We start from the raw sequence: 21580 nt of genomic DNA on the forward strand, positions 1-21580 counted from the left end.
TTGTGGGGACCACGCTGTGCACTGCGGGATGTTTAAAGCAGCATCACTAACAGCCAATAGCACCGCCCCCACCTCCCATCCCTGAATTGTGACAACCAAAAATGCCCCCAGATAATGCCAAATGTCTCTCTGAGGGCAAAAATATCACCCTGCTGATCACCACTTTAAAAAATAAGACATTTTAAAAATGTAATACAATTATCTCAGCAAATACAGTTAATAGTAATTCATTAAAATCATTAAATATCCAGGCGGGATTCAAATTTTCCTGTTTTCCCAACTATCTCAATTTTATTTACCAAATGAGATCCATACTTTGCAAATGGCTGATACATAAAACTACAGGTAGAAAACACGCCTCCCCCCCCCCCCCCACACACACACCTATTATTTCCCTGCAACTTATTTGTTGAAGAACCTGGGCCGTTTGTCCTGTAGAGTGCTTGTGTCACAATGTCATTTAACATGTTCATCTGTTTCTGTACTGCCTATAAATTCACATTTAAATCTAAAGGTTCGATCGAAATCAGGTACAATTTTTTGGCAAAAATAGTTTAGAAGTGCTACTGATTACTTCTAGCAGAAGGCACAGGCATATCATGCATGGTTATCTCTGTTTTAGTGATATTAGCAGCCACTGGTGATCACTGCCTAGATCTTCTATTTCATTAGGGATTGCAAAGTGGTGAGAGTTAACTTTTCCTTCATTAGCTGGAAACCTACGAAGAGAAACTCCCCCTCATCAATTTTGTGGTTAGCTAAGGTACAATATGTGTTCAAAAAACTCAAGATAAATGCTTGATTCAATTTATCCGTTTTTACAATAATGAGTTGATTCCCTAGCTTCCTTCACAGGTGACTGACCAATGTGGTCGCATCAGTGTTTACAGTATCATTACGGACTCATGTTTCAACCTGCTACAGCCATTCTTATCCATGCTCAAACTGTCCCATCTTGGGCCCATAGGAAACTCTTCAAGTTGACTCTTGAGTCCTTCTGACATATCTTAGATTTTAATATCAGCCTTACTTTCTAGAATAACAAGATATTCAAGGCTTATCTTGGACATTTCCTGCCCTGAATCAGCCATTTCTCCACAGAGCCCAGTTTCTTCTATTAGGAAATGAAACTGAAACCTCCCTCTTGGCGCTAGGGATGGAACTTTTTTTTAAAGCTAATTAAACATTTCTCAAACACTTAACTATTAACTGTGGCGATCTACTGTACTAACTATTAAATGATCAAATCACATAATACTAAAAAAAAAAAAAAAAAATCAGAGTAAAAATACTGCCAAAAATCTGCTGTTAAAAAAGATCCCCGTCAATCTCAAAAGGACTTAGAAGCAAACATAAAGAAGGTCCCAATGACCAAAGAGAGACAAATTTAAGCATCAAAAATAAAAATAATAATGAATGCAATTGATTGAACATAATGAATATATATAACACCCATGAGTTCATACTGATAATCCGCAAAAGAGGAAGCAAAAATAAGTAAGAGCAAAAATAAATAAATGGTTGGTCAACATGCATGTAATGTAGACCCCCAACCTCCTATTCAAAAAATTGGCAGTGAAACAGAAAGAAGTACACATTTATCTCATCTTTCCTGTATAAACTACTACGGTGTAACCAAATAGTACTAGTTAATGAGGAAATGTTAATTTTGTAAAAATTTAACTTATAAACATTCTAATATTAAATATGTTTAGTACACATTGAAAAGATGACAAAATTAGAAAACCATCATTTTACAGCTCCTAATGAAACAACTAATTCAAGCAAAAATCACTAACAAATGAAGCCATTAGCTCAATGGTTCTCAACTGGAAACAATTTTGCCTCCCACCCCCAGGGGACATTTGGAGATGTCCAGAGGCATTTTTGGTTGTCACCCTAGGAGTGCTACCAGCATCTAGCAGGTAATGGCCAGAGATACTACTGAACATTCCACAATGCAGAGGACAACCCCCACAGCAGAGAATTACACAGCTCAAAAAATCGGTAGTGCCAAGGTTGAAATACCCTACATTACATGAAAACCTGAACCCACTAATCAATCAGCCCCACTAAAACTGGTTAAGTCAGACATTGTATGACTGCTGATACAATACAATATGGAGTACAATGCACCCCATGTAAAGTACTTTTGGCCAAAAAAGTCTAACCTGAATCTAATCAATACTTTATTGCTAACCAGCAGGGGTTGCACTTTTTTTCTGTAAAAAGCCAGGTGGTATTTTAGGCCTTGCAGGGCATATGGTCTCTGGCATGGCTACTAACTCTGCCTCTATAGTACAAGAACAGCTGCAGATAATATGTAAATAAATAAAAATGCTATCCTCCATGAAACTTTATTTACAGAAATAAGTGGGAGGCTGTGGATTTGGCCCACAGGTCATAGTTCACCAACCCCTGGTACAGAGGAGTAAGTCCAACGACACAACGAAGCAAGTAAATATAGAAAGTAGGGTGTCCTATGAAACAACTAACAGTTATTCTTCAATAAGTCAAAGCCACTGAAAAAAACTCTAGGGGGTGGGAGGGAGCTACTCCCATTGAAAAGATTCAAGAGACATGAAAATGAAACACCATCTGTGAATCTTGTATGAATCCTGATTCAAATAAACAAACTGGTAAAAGACGTTTTGGAGAAAAGGAGTCATGTGACTATGGACTGGGTATTTTAGATGATATCAAGGAATCACTGTTAATGTTTTTAGGTGATTAATGGTATCATATAAGAAAGTACACATGCTTTGAGAGATTCATCCCAAAGTAGGCAATGACACAAATGTCAGGGATTAGCCTTAAACTACTTCAGGAGGGAAAAGACGAGGGGGGAATAAATGAGGATGACAAAACCTTGCTAACTGCTGAATATGAGTGATTGGTTCATTAAATTATTCTATGTCCATTTCAAGTTCTCCAAAATAAAAAATTTAAAAACCAAAAAATAAGTCCAGCAATTTAAGTCTTTTAAAAGACTTCGGTAGTGAATCAGCCCTCTTTCCCCTTCAAAAAGAATGACTTTCCCTTGCAGAAAAGCTATGTAAGTTCAAGCAAGTTCTCGCGTCTAAGGCACAGAAATCTGTCCTATTTCCTTACCTCATTTTGATGCGTCTTTGCATTCTGTACTGTCTTCATGCTGAAGGACATCACCACGAGTGGAGGGGGACCAATGTCCTTAACCACATTCACCAGGTCTGGTTTCAAAGCCACTGCCTCAACTTTACACCAGCTGACCGGCTGGCTCAAGAGTTCTAAAAGAGAACACACGCATCAGAGCAACAGCCACTTACTGAAAACGGAAAAATTCAATTAAGACATCTGTGATTAACTGAGGTCTTCAATCCCATCTTCTAATAAGAATGTCTTATAACATTTAAATAACAATAAGCCACAGTATCGGATTATATGCAAATCCTTGTGTGTATACACAGATGGGAAATAGGTCTACAGCTTCCGTTGGATTTTCTGAAGAATCCAGGACCCAAAATAGGTTTTTTAAAAAACAAAACATTGCCTTGGAGGAATCACAAAGCATTTTTAAGAGATCTGTGAAGGCAAAACAGAGTATCACAGATGCAAATACCGAAACACATCAGACAAGAGACCAAACAAGCACTATCCACACTGGGAAGTGACACTCCCTCTCCTTCAGAGGGTAGGAGCTAACTAGGAAGAACAGCTGGGCCACATCAGCCAGGTCAGAAGTCCACACTGGCAGCGGCACAGTGAGGGATGCGACCAAATGCCACCTGGGCTAACTAAGGTCTCCCTCTGACTACACTGACAGGCATGACAGTGATTCCAAACATATCCCCTATACTCACTCAAGGAAAACCTTGAGGAAAAACACATAAAAAAGGAATTGGACACACTGGAATAAACAGACCAATTCCCTAACTTCCCTTTTAAAAACTGCATCTATCAGCAATTTACTTAGCATTGGGAAAGTAAAATTTTCCTTACGTGGGTTTTTAACTTCAAGCCAACAAGGTCCTTTGATCTTTCTGTTCATCAAGAACAGTTCCAAGCTGGATGTGTTAGTCCCAAATACATGAGAAAAAGTTTCTCCTTTCAAGTCCTGAGGAAGCTGTGGCATTTCAGACTGAAAAAGGCAAAAAAAGAAAACACAATCTTTTTTTGTTTAAAACTATTACTTCACATTTTCCAAAGTCTATATTTGAAATAAACAAAAGCCTCTCTACAAAGTACCAGAAGAAACTCCTTTTATATATATGAAATGTAATTTGCCACAAATGAAATCCAAAACAATTCACAGTAGGAAACAAAAACAATTCACAATGACAAAATAATGCATCTTGATGACACCCATTAGAAGAAAAATAGGCCAAGAAGTTCCCCAAAAGAGGTTTTTCTGTCCAGAGCTGTACATGCCTTCCTGATCAAGAGCAGCCAAGTAAGTACCACTGCATTAGAATAAAAGCAAGAGGAAGGAACTCATTCAAAATGCTCCCGTGGTACAGTTCATCACCAGTCAGAAACATTTCTTAAAAGTTTCCCTTTTCCAACATGTGGGACCAAAACACTAGAACGAAGGTAAAAAGAGGTTAAGGTCCAGTTAATTAACATCCCACAGCCATGACCTTGCCTGTCACAGGAGCAGGAGCAGCACTATAGGAACACTACTGGCGCTCCCTCTCTCACCTTTCCACTGCCCAGAAGGGACACTTCAGCAGACTAATGATGGTGAACTCCATCATGGGCATTTGTTCCCCTTGACGAACGGTTGCGCAGTTTCTATTTATTCATTAAAAGATGCAGAGAAAAGCAGTACAATTTGTACTCTATGTATTTCAATTTTTATCCATTTTAATTATTCATTACTGTGAGTCCACCTCAATGAACTGTGGGCTTGAGGAGCTCTGCCAATACTAATTGAAAGCCAATTGAAATTTCAAAAATAGAACAGTGTCATTCTCAACCGAAACCTAGTAATTTTCTTTGTTTGACTTACCGAGTATCTAACTTCCAAGTACTCAGATTTTTCTGGAACATCAGGTATCTCAAAAGCATAGTTCTTTTCTACTATCTGAGTAAGGAGATATTTTAAAATCATTAAGACAAAAACTTTTCACAAAATAAATTGACAAGCATTACATACCCCTGCATTTAATCGTTAGGAATCTAGCAGCCTTCTGCAACACAGAGGTAAATAAAGCCAAAGTGGCACCCGTTTCCCCTTTCAACTAAGACTAAAACACCCAGTAACTAAATGCTAGAAAGACTTCTCTTAGACACTACAGAACTTGAAATATTTGCATTCAAGAAGGGCAATAAAAGATTTTAAAATTTTACAAGGTTAATGCATTAAATCATTTGCTACTCTTTCATATTTAAGCAACCCCGTCTTGCTAGAAAAATTCGTAATTAGCATTGTAATTATAGCTCATATTCACTGAGTGCCTGCTATGTACCAAGGACTGTTCTAATAACCTAATATGAAATAACTGACTTAACCCTTCCAGCAACTCTTGAAATAGGGCCCCGCTTTTCAGGGGAAGAAACAGGCCCAGAAGTCACTCAGCACTCGTCCAAGGTCATACACATTTAGGAATCGGTAGGGCTAGGACTGAAAAGCACAAGGCGTGTCGCCCCACACCTATATTCTCCACCATTGCCCCACACTGCTTTTAGGGTGTCAAGAGACCTGATCCACAGCCGTAATTCAAAGCTCAAACAGTTAAGACCATTAGCCTTATCTTCAGCAATCCAACCCTCCCTTGATTGCAGTCACTGTGAACAGCCAGTATGTTGAGTGGGTTACAGCCTCCACAATGACCCCAAAGGCATTGATATCTCGCAAAGTCAATCTCTCACAGTTGATCAATATGTACCACAGGAGAGGATTTTTATCCTATCAGGATAGCATCACAGTCCCTAATTTTTAAAGATAAAACCTCACATAACCTTCTGACGAAGATAACTTGACAAGAACTAATATAAACAAGATGAGAGCAGTTTCTTCTCTAGTTGGGAATAAGAGCACAGGATACGCTTCAGGTACCGGAAGCAATTACTTTGCTATGAGTAATCTTTCTGTTCAAATGAATGGACATTATTTTATAGACAGCTTAAAGAGAAATAAAAATGTTTACAAATCTAACATACTGGTTTTACATTGATATCTATGACATTTCTATTCAATGAATTATAGCCACACAGAGAGCAGTTTTCACAAACAAGATATGCAACGACTATTTGCTAAATCAGGAAATGAACAATTAGAGCTGGAAAAATTTATCACCGAATACGAACCTTGGACTTGAACTTCATAATTTTATATTTTGCTGCTATTTTCTCATCAAATTCACTATAAACATCCTTCATCGTGACTGGAGTTCCTGTTTCTTTCCCAGTGTTTAGATCAATTTTCTGCTCTCCCAGGGAGAGGGAAGGGGAGGGGGGAAAAAAGAGTATCCATACATAAATCTTTTCAAGCACCAGAAACCCAAGTCCAAATCAATTTTCATTTTCACCCATTTAAACATTTAATAGAACAGTCTCACAGGTGAGTTCAAAGACACAAACAGGCCCAAAAATGTACTAAACCCACTGCCTAATTCCTGCCAATGGCATCATAAAAGCAAACCAGAGATAAAGATGATAGAGATCGAGGGGTTCAATTGGGGGAAAATAAGGGGCCATCTGTAATATTTTCAACAATAAAGATAAATTTAAAAAAAAAAAATCCATCGATCCTACCAAATGCGAGAAGAGTATTGTAAATCCTGACCAAGAAACTTCACAGTTCAACTCAGGTTGGGGGGCTGGGTTTGGGAGCGGAGTGTGGATGTTAAGTCCCAATAAAAAAGGAGCAACCGAAGCGACCCTGTTAAATGGCTATGGAGGAAATGGTACTGCTGCCTAACAGCAAGAGCATGACAACGGGGCCAAACTGCATGTCACATTTTAGAGCCACATGCTCCCAACCGCCACTACTATGGACGTGGGAGGTGGGGGGAAAGAGCATCACATACGAAAACTCAGGCACTCTGACATCCCTTCACACTCTTTCCAGCAAGCTGAAAACCAGAGTTGTACTTCATTTCTCTACTTTCCCCCCTCTAACGGAGCTGCTGACAGCCAGCGGCGACTAGGCGGGCGGCAGGAAAGAAGCACCAAGGGTGTGGATAATTCACAGCCCTGCTGAACAATACGGCTGGTGACAGGGCACAGAGCGCGCCCGGAATCAGCAGCTCATCACCAACACTCACCGTTTCACGGGGAAGGAAGTAGAGCGTCCGTTCAATGTTTTTCACCATGACGCAACAGCTCACGTGGGTCTCAGCGGATTTGATCCAAACTTTGCCAAACAGAAATACCACACCTAAAATAAGAGAAAACCATGAAAAAAAAGACACATTTCAGTTACATCGAAGGGGCACTATAAAGACTCAAGGAACATGTCCACACATTTATGCCTCATAAGTCATTTTTTTACAGCAAATTTATAGCTGATGTCCAGTCTCCAAGATCAGTTCCTTTCCTCAGTACTTATGCCATATGACAATGCTGCACTGGTAAAACCTGTGACCACTAGGAGGACAGGGGACAGGATGATTCCTGGTATAAACATTTTTCGTAGAATTAGGGAGACATCCGGGTAAACAGACACAAACCCTAGTTATTAGGGGGACATCCCAGGCCTGAGTAGACACACCTGGGGAACTGAGACACCCCAGATCAGTGTAGAAACCCCTGGGGAATCAGGGAGACATCCTGTCAGTGTTAGGTAAAAAACACAAAACACATTTTCCCTCAAACCAAGATTACCCAGATTAAGAAAAGCAAAAATGCAAACTATTTTCCAACAAACATCATACTTAAACCTCTTGTGAGAACTTTGAGAACACTGAATTCCTTTTTAGCACTTGTTCTTACTGATAAAAATTAGCACTCATGTATAAGGATACCTACGTATGGTACCTCAGTGTTTTTCTATATGTAAAATTGTGTTTGGGAAAAAACAATTTACCTCATATATCTTATTCCATATAATAATAAATGTCTCATAACAGGGTTCAACTACTATCTCCTATTTCACCCTTTCTACCTCACAGACTACTTAAGACATCTAGCTAGGTGGTGTTTATAATGTTCCCCTTTTCTGCTTCGGTTTAACAAATGGTCTAAATAACCAACTCAGCAGACACACTCCTTTTGAGATCTTTCTGTAATATATACAACAAAGTAAAACCAAGCCTTTCTAGACATCGTCATTGTTCATGAAAACTGGCCATCAAGATAGGACTCCAGATATTTGTTAGTAAAACTAAGAGATGATCATTGTGCAAAATCCTGGGCTCCATGAATAATTAGACAGCAGTAACCAACATGGCCACTTGTCTGAGACATTAAGAAAATTCTGGCACATGTAAACGCGACACAAGGCCAATTACTCTAGTTTCACAAGATAGCTCATCAGTGCTTCTTTTTGTCACTCATTCTAGTAGAAATAACACTATCTAAGAATTTTCATTTCTGCAGATGATTAAAATTCTTACAAGAGTCGTGATTTTCATCTGGGGGGAAAGAGGCAGGTGGGGGGAGGGGAGGGGAGGGAAGGGAGGACTGTGGGGATGATTAAAAAGAAAATAATCACAGTAGCGCAGAAAATTAAAAGTCATCCGTAAGAGATGAAAAAACAAAATTCCAAGCAAAGAAAAATAAAGACCCTAATATTGGATTCAAAGATTCAAATAGCTCATTTTACAGTCAAACTAATATCACACTTCATGCAACACATTTGACACCGTTTATGCCTCATTTGCCACAAAAAGATCATGGTAAACAAAGATTACATCCCCCACCCCAAAGTAACTAGCTGAAACCAGGTGCAGCCAGGATTATTCAACCTTGAAAAAGTCATAATGAAGACAGGATATCTTCCCATATGCAAAGAGTAAGATTCTTTTCATAATTATGGAGCATTCAGCAACAACTGACTTACTTAGAATCTGTAAGAAAGTGAGAAACAATAACAGGGTCTTTGGGAGTACTTCGTTTTTATTAGCAGCATTGATTTCACCAAGGCTCAGTGATCATTACCTGCTATCACGATGAAACTGCTCAACCCTCTGAGATTAAAGGACCGTTTTTTAAGCCATCTTATTTAACCCATTGGCATCGATCCCAGAGGACACAACATGAGAAGTACAACAGAACAGCAGAGTGAGCTGAGGGTGAGAGGCCCAGAACTCTGCCTCTGAAGAGCTGGCCACTTTATTTTTAGAACCTCAGCTTCCCCCAGGATAAGCGAGTAACGAGACTAGATGACCTCTGAGGCATTATCCAGCACTAGAAATTTCCTTTTACCTTAGCATTTGGAAGACAGACCAGTAACAGACAAGTACCTCTTTCAATTGCAAAACATTTTCCAGCGGTGGTTGAAAAGGCCTATCCACGACTATGGTATGAATTGGTTGCTTTGCAAATATGCCTGTGCTTCAGTGCCTAATTTTAGCCTCCAGCACCTATTACGTGGAGACTCGCGCTAGCCGATAGAAATTTCAGTACTGCCCTGGCTGGTGTGGCTCAGTTGGTTGGGTGTTGTCCCATGGACTGAAAGGTTGCCAGTTCAATTCCTGGTCAGGGCACATGCCCAGGCCGTGAGCTTGATCCCCTGTTGGGGGTGTGCAGGAGGCAGCTGATCAATGTTTTGCTCTCACATGGATGTTTCTCTCTCTTTCCCTCTCCCTTCCTCTCTCTCTAAAAGAAGAAAAATCAATAATAAAAAAATGAAATTTTAGCACTGCCTGGCATTGTTCTGAAAGCTGGAAATAGAAGGGCCCAGCTGCCCAGGAGTTAAAAGGCTTTGGGGAAATTGTTTTGTCTATATCTGTGACATCCATGAATATGGTAGCTACTAGCCACATACGGCTACTGAGCTACTGAAATGTGACTAGTGGCTGAGAAGCTGAATTTTGAATTTTATTTCATTTTAATTGATTTCAATTTAAAGAGCTATGTGTGGCCAGCGGCTACCACCACAGACAGTGCAGCTCTAGACCTTATCTTCCAAAACAATGCTCTGTTTTTAAATAAGAGTATAAACCAACAAACAAAAGATGGAAATAGTATGCTCATTTTCACACAGGAAAGAAATAGGGCTGTTGTTCCTTAGGGTTGCAATCCTTGGCAACTGACACTAGCAATCTGATGCTTTATATGTGGATTAACCTGGGGGGAGGGCACCATCTACACAGCTACGAGGCTTCAAGGGGCAAACTCAGTGTAGTAGTGAATGCAACTCTGAATCTCTGAGAGCTTTCATGTGTATCTGCAGGACCATCAATCGCTGTGCAGTTTATTTCAATAAACATTTACAGTGGTATCTTGGTTTTCAAACGTCTCCATTGAGGAACATCTCGGTTTACGAACGCCGTAAACCCAGACGGCAATGCTTCGGTTTTCGAACATGCCTCGGAAGTCGAACATGCCCCGCGGCTCCCGCTTAGGACGAGATCCTGCGGCCCAGCTGTGGGCTGTGGATCCCTCGGTTTTTGAATGTTTCAGAACTCGAACGGGCTCCCAGAACAGATTACATTAGAAAACCGAGGCCCCACTGTATTAAACATCTACTATATGCCTGGCATCGTGCTGAAAGCTAGAAATAAAAGGTCCCAGCCTTCGGGGGAAACAAAAACACAGAACCATATCTTTTCAAAATAATATGGCAAATGCTGCAATGGGAAAGAGTATGATGGGGTCACAGAGAAAGGGCTCTTAGGCCCGTCTGCAGGATTAGGGAACTTCCTGAGAGGACGCCTGGGCTGAGCCAGATGAGGGCATTCCCGCCAAACCCCATGAGTAAAGGGACGTGGATAAAGAGCAGCAGGCACAGACAGGCAGCTATTTCTAGGGCACAAAAGTCATGCATGGCAGGCCTCAGAAGCCTTGCTAAGGGACTTGTACTTTATGTTATAGACAGTAACCACTGAGGCTGTTTTTTAATGAGGAAATGACACGGTCAGAGTTACCCTTCTGAGCAATCGCTCTGGCCACAATCAGGGGATGGCAGCTGAGGGATCGATTAGGAGGCTGGTGCGACGTAGGCAAGAAGAGATCAGAGGTGGGAATTGTGAGGAGAAAGATAAGATAGCTTGTCTACTTTAGGAGAGAAAATTAGTAAGACTTGATGAAGGAAATGAGGAATGCCCTAGCTGGTTTGGTTCAGTGGTTAGAGCGTTGGCCTGAAGACTGAAGGGTCCTGGGTTCAATTCCAGCCAAGGGCACGTATCTCGGTTGCAGGCATGATCCCAGGCCCTGGTCAGGGCGAGTGCGGGAGGCAACTAATCAATGTCTCTCTCTCACACCGATGTTTCTCTCTCTCATTCTCCCCCTTCCACTCTCTCTGAAAAGCAATGGAAAAAATATCCTCAGATGAGGATTTAAAAAAAAAAAATAATAATAATAATGAAAAGAAAATGAGGAAAAGGGGGAATCAAGGTTAGTGCCCATGTTTCTGGTTTTGATGGGACCACTAATCAAGACAGGGCATCGATTCCAACATCGAGCAGGTACAGCAAAGCACAGACAATAGCACTGGGAAGGGCAGGCCCGCCACGTAGCACAACTCCAATACCACTCCCACGGCCATGCCCCAGAGGGCCCATGAAGCGCATGTGAAAATGGTGTCCCCTGCAGCAGTACAGGGACGGCCTGGGTTCCTGCAATGCATGGGAAATATCTGCTCAGCCTCGTGTAGTCACACCTGCCAGCCTACCTTCCACTGGAAAGTAACCCAGAGGTAGTCAAAGAGGTGAGAGGGTCAACCAAACTGACTTGCCCTAGCTAAGGTAGATAAGGTACCATTTTGCACACGTGCTCTTCTCCACACAAATTGGAGGGTTCCTGTTTTAAAATGTACGCCCAATCATGAGACCGCCACCCCACCTACCCTGCTGGTACTTAGAATTTTCCACACACACCCCCCCCCATGGCTCTTAAAAGGTCTAAACTCCTTAATATGGCTTTCAAGATCCTTCATTATCTGGCCTTGACCTTCATCTCCAACTTCATTTTTTACCAATCTTGTCACTTGATTACTGTGCTACAACCACACAAGCCATCTCCTTTCTCTCCCCAGGCCTCTGTGCTTACTGGTTCATCAGGCTGAAATGCTCCGTCTTCGAATCTGCACATGCCTCAAATCTTAGCCCAGTGGTGGTCTCCTCAGACAGGCCCTCCCAGGCCATCCCCCAACTAACTGCCTTTACACCATTAATCAACTTACCTTATTTATTGCCGATTCCCCCGCCCGCTCCCACCCCACTGGAATGTAAGTTCCATTGGGAGAGAAAATTTGTCCAGCTGACTCATCCCATCTCAGTACCTGGCACACAATACTGTGTTCACTTTGCTGAATAAATGAACAAATTAATGACTGACCCCACTTAGAGTACAGAACTCTAACTTCAGATACATCAAAGGTAAACTACAAGCACACATTCTACAACCACATATAACTGTTGTTTTGAAAAAGCACCTGTGAGGATGATTCACACCACACAGCTCCTCTCCATTCTCTCCGCAATGCACTTTACAGTGACTGAGTGCTGCCCCCTTACCATGCACGTATGTGAGCGCAGAACCTGTGCCAACTGCAATCACTAAAGCATGTACGGGAAAGGCACTACTCCATGTTAAAGACATACAGCAGAGGTGGGGAACCTTTTCTCTGCCAAGGGCCATTTGGATATTTATAACATCATTCCCGGGCCATATAAAATGATCAACTTAAAAATTAGCTATGAAAAAAGCTCCTAGATTTATTGAATTTCGAGTCCCGCCTGTGGTTGCCTTGGGAGGGCCAGACCGAATGATTTCGCAGGCTGTATACGGCCCGTGGGCCGGCCATGCCCCACCTCTGACATCCAGTATAATTACCTGGTTGGTTGTACTGATCTTCATAAGCATCCAGCCAATAAAACTGAAACACCTGTTCCTCATCTGCCCCTTTTACCAGTGGCAGGTGAGTGGCATCCACTTGAACTTCCTGGGCTGAGAAACTGCTGTCATCTTCCTGATCGATGTCCCAATCAGAGATATCTGGGAGGAAATCTCTGCAAAAATCACATTTTCAAAAACCTTTCAAAATCCAACAGAGTAACTGTGGTGCTACTTGCCAAAAAAGTCATAAAATGCTCTTACAAGCAGGACGTGGTTCCTTTCCCAAGATCTGCCTCGTGCTTTACCACCTCCGCTCGTTCGCTCTCTTGGTCCCAGGTCTTAGCAGCCACCGGCTCCACGTCCACCTCCTCAGCTTCCATGGGCTCATCAAAGTCACCATCTTCAAAATCTATTGCCCCTGACTCCTCCTTGTCGACTGTACACAATGCTGCTGGCACTGGCTCTCCTGTAGGTGTCACGCACATCGCATCATAAACTGCTGCCGCGGAGCGCACGGGCTTCCCCAGCACAGCCCCAGCTGCCTACCCTTTGCCCACACTGTATCTGCATCTCTCCCATCTCCGAATTGGATGTCTGTAACTTTTACTGCTATGAATTCGAATCTTTTACACTTAAATGTGCTATCACAAATACCTTCAAAATCGCCTCCACTTCCTCCATTTTTGACAGCACTTTCCATCTGCTCCACACCCTTGTACTTGCCTGATGTCATACTTACCAGCTAATTCAGCATGTTTAAGAGGAACAGGAGTTAACAGAGGCTCCTTCTTTGAGACAGGGGAAGCAGTTTTTCCTGAAGGAACTGCCTGTAAATGTTTTTAAATGTTTAGTCAGTTAGACCTGCATACTAAAAATATGCTAACTATCCTACCCTGACCAGAGATAATGACAGTTCCCATTTATAAAACGTTTTTGTGTATTATTAATGTAACAGCTTCAATTATTTTACTTTTACCTAGGTTTACAAAAAAGATACTTGTTTCCAGGAGGAAAATTATTACATTTAGCACAGTTGTAATACCTATAATAAACACATACTACTTACTACAAAATTTACTATGACAAAAGCAGGCACATGCTATTTTTGAAATACATGAAACTCTATAATGAAATGGGAGTCCTAATTTAAAACATAAATCAAGAACAAATTCAAAGGTATTTTGCTTGCATAGAAAAGCAACAAAATAAATTTTAAGCAATAGCATACATCAAGTTTGACGGTATTTCCGCACACTTTACCTTGGTTGTGTGCACAGAGAAAGGATTCAGTGAAGCTCCAATGGATCTTTTCTTCTTTGGTATTATTACAGGTGGTGGAGTTATCTGAGGTGTCTAAAAGGAAGGATAAGACAGACATTCACCGCCATGCTTGGTTTACCACAAGACAGAAAAAGTATGTTTCTTCCCCCATTGAAGCCCAATGAGCAAAGCATTTTGTTTCCTTCTCTGCTCCCCCCACAGATCTATGTTCATGCACTGCGGTTACTATAGCAACACTACCACAGACTCACTAGAAACCCAGAATAGATATTGAATCCACCCCTGACCAATTTTTTCTTTTCAAAACTTAACATACTTTTCCCTTACCCTTCCAGAATATTATATTTAAAAACTGTCAAGCTAGAACTCCACGGTGTTGGTGTCATTTTAATCAAGGGTCATTTAGAAAAACACACACCCCTAAGTGAGAGCTTAGTTTTTTTGTGAAAAATTCCCGGTACAGCTGAGCCTGTCTGAGTTCTATCAGGGACAGCTCACTGACTCTCCCTTCGCTCCCACTCGGAATTCTAGACAAGGATCTCACGCCTGATCGTACAGGCTGACAGGCTTCAGTCTATTTTGGGAACATACACTGCAGCAACTGAGTACATTCCCAGAGCTCTCATGTATATTCTTACTACCTCAAACACACCGCCGCACAGCTCTATCTACAGAATTGCATAGCTTGTAACAGCTGGAAGGTGCTCTCCCCTAAAATGGTGAGAAGAAAGCCAACTGAAGGGTTGTTGCTAACTGGTTTTGGGGTTTTTGGTGGCGGCGGTGGTGGTGTCACTGCATTTTTAAAAATTCTGACAATAGTCTGTTTTGTATAATTACTGAACTGTTTCTTCAGCCTATGTCCCCTGCATATTTAACAACTCCCGGAGATTCACTTACCTCGGTGGTCAGATCCTGTAGAATGTCACCTAGCAGATCATCCTTGGACAAGTCTACGGCTTTCTGGAAGTTATAAAGGAAGAATGAGACAGCCCTGCGCTCCCCATTTTCACCCAGACACGTCTGTGGAAGGAAGACCCTAACCTCTGCAGTCCTCACTCTGCGCGCTCACGTACCAGTCACAGATAGTACCAACCACCCGCGTATATGCAACTCCCAAACCTACAGCTCCCGTCCTCTATTTCCATTCTCATTCCATGATCCTCCTGCTCATCACTGAAATAAACAGTCGGTTCAGCTTGTGATTCAATTTTCTTTTCTATCTCTAAGTTCCAACCAGTGAGGTGCCTAAATTCACTTAGAAATCTACATTCAACTTAGTGACTGACAATGGGAAAGTATTAATCAAATATCTGAGCTCAAATATAGAGAGCACCTATTGTCTCTATAATCAAAAATTAAATTATTTTCACAAAAGGCAAAACATAAGAAAAGCATAAAACTCACATCTACAGTTTTCTTCCCAGCACTAGCAATGAACATTGACTTGATATTGTTTGGTTTTGTCACCACAGTCTTCTTTACAGTCCTCTTTTCTTTGTTGCGTGCTTTATCACCTTTTCCTGTTGGAATATAAATTACTTAGAAACATGCACTGACGAAAGTCAAAATGAAAAAGAGCCCAGTCACCTGCTCTCCGTATATGAGAATTTGAGAAGAAAAAACCTTATGAATTCAAAATACAAAACCACGAAATTTTATGCAAGGTACAGAGGGAAGAATCTCTAAAACGAGCTGAATTCAGGAAAACTTGGGCTGAATGTTATTTCAAAAACTGATGAAAATACCCGTAAAATATCTGGATGAGTTATTAAGTGTGACTGTTTAATTGCTATTGTTAGTGTGAAGAAGCAGCTTTTTAAAAGGTGGGGGGAGGTTCCGTTTTCCCCACAGAAAGAAAAAGATTAAGCTCATCGGGAAGCAGGTGATTAGCTTAGCAGCCTTCATCAGGTCACCTTTTTAGAGCTATGCTGAATCTGAAAGGAAAACTACACTTTGAAAAACCAGGATTACCAGTTATGATATTGCAGCACCCCAATTTCCATTTTATGAACAGCAACTGGAAACACTCATTATGTTATATCAACACTGAACAGTGGAGACACTGGCACAATAAAGAACAACTTGTGCCATGTTTTCTATTATGATCACGTGTATGTGAATCACCTATGAACTCTTCTAAGACTCTCAACTTTACTCTCGCTTTCCGAGTCATCCCGGAGCAGTCTCTACCTCAAAACGACCTAGCATGAGTAGTTAATACAGTGCGGTGGTGGCACAGGGATACACCGACCAGGAAAGAACAGAAAGCAGAGTCCAGAAAAAGACCCAATTACTTACGGGAATTTAGCATGTAATAAAGGTGGCATCTCATATCACTGGGGACACGATGCATTTTTTAATTAGTGCTGGCTACCCATTTGTAAAGAAAGTAACCAGTTCCAAATAGATCACAGATCAGGTCAAAATTTTTAAAATGAAACTATATGAGGGCTTTAATAAAAAAGGCAAAGTCCTTTGTAACATGAGTGTAGGTAAAGTCTAACTATGATTCAAAATCCATTTTAAAAAAAAGGTTAATACATTCAATTACACCAGAAACAAGTTTACAGACAAAACAGAAGAAAATCTGACAATGTTTCACAGATAAAGGACCAATTTCCCTGATATTAAAAAAAAGCCCCAAACCCCAAACGAAATGAGGGTAATAAACACAAGCGTATGGGTCACATAAAAGTGCAGGCAGACCTCATTTTACTGTGTTTGACTTTACTGCACTTCACAGATGGTGCACTTTTACAAACTGAAGGCAAGACCCTCCACCAGCAAAAAGATTACAACTTGCTTTAGTGCGATACTCGCTTTACTGTGGTGGACTGGAACAGAACCTGCAATACCTCTGAGGTATGCCTGTCTATATAAACAGCTATTAAGTTTCATGAAAAAAATGCCCAACTTCATGTGTAAAAGAAATGCAAGTGAAAACCACAATGAAATGTCATTTCTCACACATTAGTGACAAAAATTCAAAAGCTTGACAACACACTCTACTGGCGAGGCCACGGGGTCTGAACAGACACTGGGACAGTGTTAATGGGCGTGTAAAATGGGACAATGCCTATGGTGAAGAATTTGGCAATATCTCATAAAACTTCATGTGCATTTACTCTCTGAGCCAGTAATCCCACTTCTAGGAATTTTCTCTGAGGAAAACACCATTCGCACAGTTATTCAATGCAGTATTATTTGTAATAGCAAATTATTGAAAATCTAAGTGTCCATTCAAGGAATCTATCTGAATAAGCCAAGGTACATCCATACAATGGAATACTATGCAGCTATATAAAAATAAAATAATAAAGATTTTCCTTGTCGAGCCCAACCTACTAATTTATAGCTGACAGAACTAATGTCCAGAGAGGTGATGGGACTCATTCAAGGTGACACAATCAACAGCACAGCCAGGACTCTAAGACAGACCTCCTTAGTTCAGGGAGATGAAAAAGCACATGGGCTCATTTCATTTCATTCTCTTCATCGTGGACTCGCAAAAGCTAGGAGCACACAGTTAGCCCCTCTGCTACCAAGTGGCACCAGTGCTAGAGTTACAGGGGTTGGCGGAAACCAGGAAGATGGTCTGATTTAAGCCATGAGTGAATAAATGAACAATGTCGCACATGAAAAAAATACACATGCTTATTTTCTGTCAAAGGAAACACAGGAAGAATAATCAGAAACTATTGAAAATAGTTGGTTCCTGTGGAGATGGGTAGAGAAAAGTAGAGAGCATAATGACAGTAAGATCTTTTCTTAATCTCTTGATATCATTTTGATTTTTAAGTCATAAAAATGTTTTACAATATTCAAAAAATAAAATTACCCCTGGCCAGTTTGGCTCAGTGGTTAGAGCGTTGGCCCGTGGATTGAAGGGTCCTGGGTTTGATTCAGGCCAAGGGCACATGCCTCGGTTGCAGGTTCGATCCCCGGCCCGGGTCAGGGCACATACAGGAGGCAACCAACCGATGCATCCATGTGTCTCTCCCACATGGATGCTTCTCTCTTTCTACCCCTCTCCCTTTCCCTCCCTCCCTTCCACTCGCTCTAAAAAAAACAATGGAAAAAACATCTTTGGGTCCTGGCCGATGTTGCTTAGTGGTTAGAGCGTCGGCCAGCACACTGAAGGGTCTCGGGTTCGATTCCCAGTCAAGGGCACATACCTGGGTTGCAAGTTCATCCCCGCCCCAGTCGAGGCACGTGCGGGTGGCAATCAATTGATGTGTCTCTCTCACATTGATGTTTCTCTCCCCCCCCACACCCCTCCCACTCTCTCTAAAAAGCAGTAGAAAAAATATCCGCTGGTCAGAATTAACAAACAAAAAAATAAAAGTAAAAACCAGACTTAGCCCAAGGGCTACACAGTAACAGGCATGATTTCCTCCTGGAGTAATGAAAATGGGAAACTGACGAAGGCTACACAAGTCTGTGAGTATACTAAACACCATTGAAATGTATGTATACTTTAAAAAGGGAATTGTATGGCATGTGAATTATATCTCAATAAAGCTGCTTAAAAATAAACCAGCTGTGAGTGGGCCATAGTTTGCTGATAATGAACTAAACCAAAAAACAATACTGAAGAGAATTTTCCCTTCTCATCTGATAGAAACTAAATCAGGCTTGTTTACTCAAAAAAATAAAATGTTTGCCAGTGATTGTGCAGCTAAGAAAATCTGACACATCCATTCATTATCATTTTAAATTTCAATTAAACAAAGCAAGTTGATTACTCTGAGTTCTATACCTTGTTGTAGTACTGTACTATTATCAAAGAGCTAAAATTCTAAGTACGTCACTTCAGCAGGAATTAAAAGACATCACTTATCAAAATCAGCAAGTCTAAAATGACTACAAGACTGAAAATTCCAAAATAAGTGAAAGACCAAACTCTTTGGACAATAGAGATATAAGACTTCATTTCCTGGTGGTGTTTTTGCTTTTTACATTTAATTTTCTACACAACTATGCTCCTCTCAATAACAGAACATTTTCTATACCTAAAAACAATTGTGATAGGTCCTCTTCCCTTAAAGGAAACAGTATCTAAGTACCAAGTCATCTCAAATTTTAAACAGTTCTTTAAAACTCAAAATGACCCTCTTGGAAAAACAAATTGTAGGTACCTATTTCATGGGTATCAAGAGCATCGTCTTCAAGGTCATCATCAAAAATCTCTCGGCCATCCTCCACATAGCCGACACCATCTGCAGGAACAAAATGTAATATTGGGATCAAGTTTCTAAAAGTGGCCCATATTTTAGCCATGACCAAACAAAAAAATATGTAACTTTTATACCCATTCAGATGTTCTCCTGGCCTGTGCCATTTTTAAGTGAAGCAGAATCCTATTTAAACAGGTCTCAGATAGAACAGCATCCACACAAGTTTTCTGAATCAAAACCAAAGGATATATACTATACAGACATGTTTCATTGTGCTTCACTTGACTGCGCTTCACCGATGTTGCATTTCTTTACAAATTGAAGGCAAGACCCTTCACTGTGATACTCACTTTATTGCAGTGGTCTGGAACCAGACGCACAATCTCTCTGATGTATGCCTGTACCTACCTAGGTCAGCTAGGGAAATGATCTGGCCTACAGGATCGAAGTCTGCCACATACTGTAATTTACAGCAGTTTTATTCTACAGGAAGAATCACACATATAAAAATGAAGGTCACAAGCCCAGAAAAGCACCTCAGTCTACGAGGGAAAGCTGATAATAGAGCTGAGTCCAATCACAGAAGTAGAAACATAAGTATAGTCACAGGAGCAGTCCACACCTCCTCCCTGTCATCAGCATTCACACCCCCGAGAAGTCACACCGTACCTGCAGGAACCTCGAACTTCCCACAAGGGGTGTAAGCACACATGGACCACCCTTTGCGTGGTGCTTTCCACTGCCCAAGGCAGTCCTCACGCACACAGCCTCATGTTATCCTCACAGCCATTTGGGAGCCAGTTTTCCTATCCTCGCTTTACATGGGGACAGGGCACAAGTCCGCGGCTCCTCCCAGTTTTACAGGGTCATTTCCTGAAGGGTGTATACTATATCCTGAGGAATGTGCCTGGATTCTCCAAAATGCCCCAATAAATGTTCTACTGTTCTGCTTCCATGCCCTCAAACACTGTATTTGAGGAAAATCCAAACCAAAGTTATGATCTTAACTGAGCCCTACGTCTGCCCCATGCAAAGCAGTATGAAACGCCAACTAAGACAGTGCAGGGCAGGCAATTTTCTCCCACGTACCATCATCCACGATCCAGTCATCATCCTGGCGTGCCTGAACCAGCTTCGAATACTGTTCTTCATCGACCTCTTCATAAACACTTGTGAAGTCCTCAACCTGCCATCAGACAAGTTTGAGAAAGCTTCAAATGGAGTGAAAGTGTTAAAAGATTCTGATGAAAAAATTGTCAAAATTGAAATCGGAATGGCAGCCTGAAGGAGTAGCTGCAACCAAATCATGAGTTCTGACATTCAACACCACTGCAGGGTTTTCCTTAAATAGACATCAATTAGCTTAGTATTCCTTTTAGGTGGGTGTTAACATAAGATATTAAATGATTCCATTAGCATAATACACTTGTCACACCATCAATTACTCATCTACTCCATAAAAAACAAACTGAATTATAGCCAATTCTTCGTTAGCTGCTTTGGGGATTATCCACTTATAATTTTCAGACTGTTTCTCCTGTACTTAGCAAACCTGTGAAGCATGTCGCCTCCCTCTCCACTAGCTCATGTTGCCCTGAGAATAGATAATTATAATAACTGTTCAACCAACCAAATGTAATTCAAAAGGACACACCTCACCCCTCACCCCTCTCCAAAAGTTAGCAAAACACACTATAGTCCACTAGAAATGGTGGACTATACACTAGACACACTAGAAATGGTTTCTGAGTGATCCCTGTTTGAATTACCGCCGATACCCCACCTTTCTCAGGTCTTGAGACTGCAGAGACACAAACACTGAGCTACTGGAAGCAACCTAAGTGTCTGTCAACAGACAAATGAAAAAAGGGGTGGTCTATGCATACAATGGAATATGACTCAGCCATAAAAAGAATAAAATCTTGTCATTTGGGGCAGCATGGATGGACCTCACAGGCGTTATATTACATGAAATAAGTTAGACAAAGACAAATACCATATGATTTCACTTACACGTGAATCTAAAACACAAAACCAAACCGGACTCATAGTTACAGAGAACAGACTGATAGTTGCCGGGTGGGGGGTGGGCAAAATCAGTGAAGTGAACCAAGAGGTACAGGCTTCAGGTATAAAATAAGTCAGTCATGGGGCGTAGGCACAGCACGGGGATATAAACAATAACACGTATCAACTTT

General features: G+C 41.2%; 1 protein-coding gene across 1 annotated transcript in view; it reads right to left on the minus strand.

Annotated features, from left to right (window-relative positions):
• POLA1 (DNA polymerase alpha 1, catalytic subunit) overlaps positions 1–21580 on the minus strand; it is a 267019-nt gene that overhangs the window by 236949 nt on the left and 8490 nt on the right. Inside the window, exons 3-15 of the mRNA XM_081126508.1 lie at positions 20472–20568; positions 19344–19424; positions 15610–15725; positions 15103–15165; positions 14185–14277; positions 13664–13751; positions 13186–13390; positions 12922–13097; positions 7248–7360; positions 6289–6405; positions 4988–5062; positions 3979–4117; positions 3112–3266 (exon numbers count right to left, since the gene is read on the minus strand). Of these exons, the coding sequence (XP_080982634.1) occupies positions 3112–3266; positions 3979–4117; positions 4988–5062; positions 6289–6405; positions 7248–7360; positions 12922–13097; positions 13186–13390; positions 13664–13751; positions 14185–14277; positions 15103–15165; positions 15610–15725; positions 19344–19424; positions 20472–20568 (1518 nt within the window). The remainder of the gene's footprint in view (positions 1–3111; positions 3267–3978; positions 4118–4987; positions 5063–6288; positions 6406–7247; positions 7361–12921; positions 13098–13185; positions 13391–13663; positions 13752–14184; positions 14278–15102; positions 15166–15609; positions 15726–19343; positions 19425–20471; positions 20569–21580) is intronic.

Source organism: Miniopterus schreibersii, assembly GCF_964146895.1.
Source record: "Miniopterus schreibersii genome assembly, chromosome: X".
Lineage (NCBI taxonomy): Eukaryota > Metazoa > Chordata > Mammalia > Chiroptera > Miniopteridae > Miniopterus > Miniopterus schreibersii.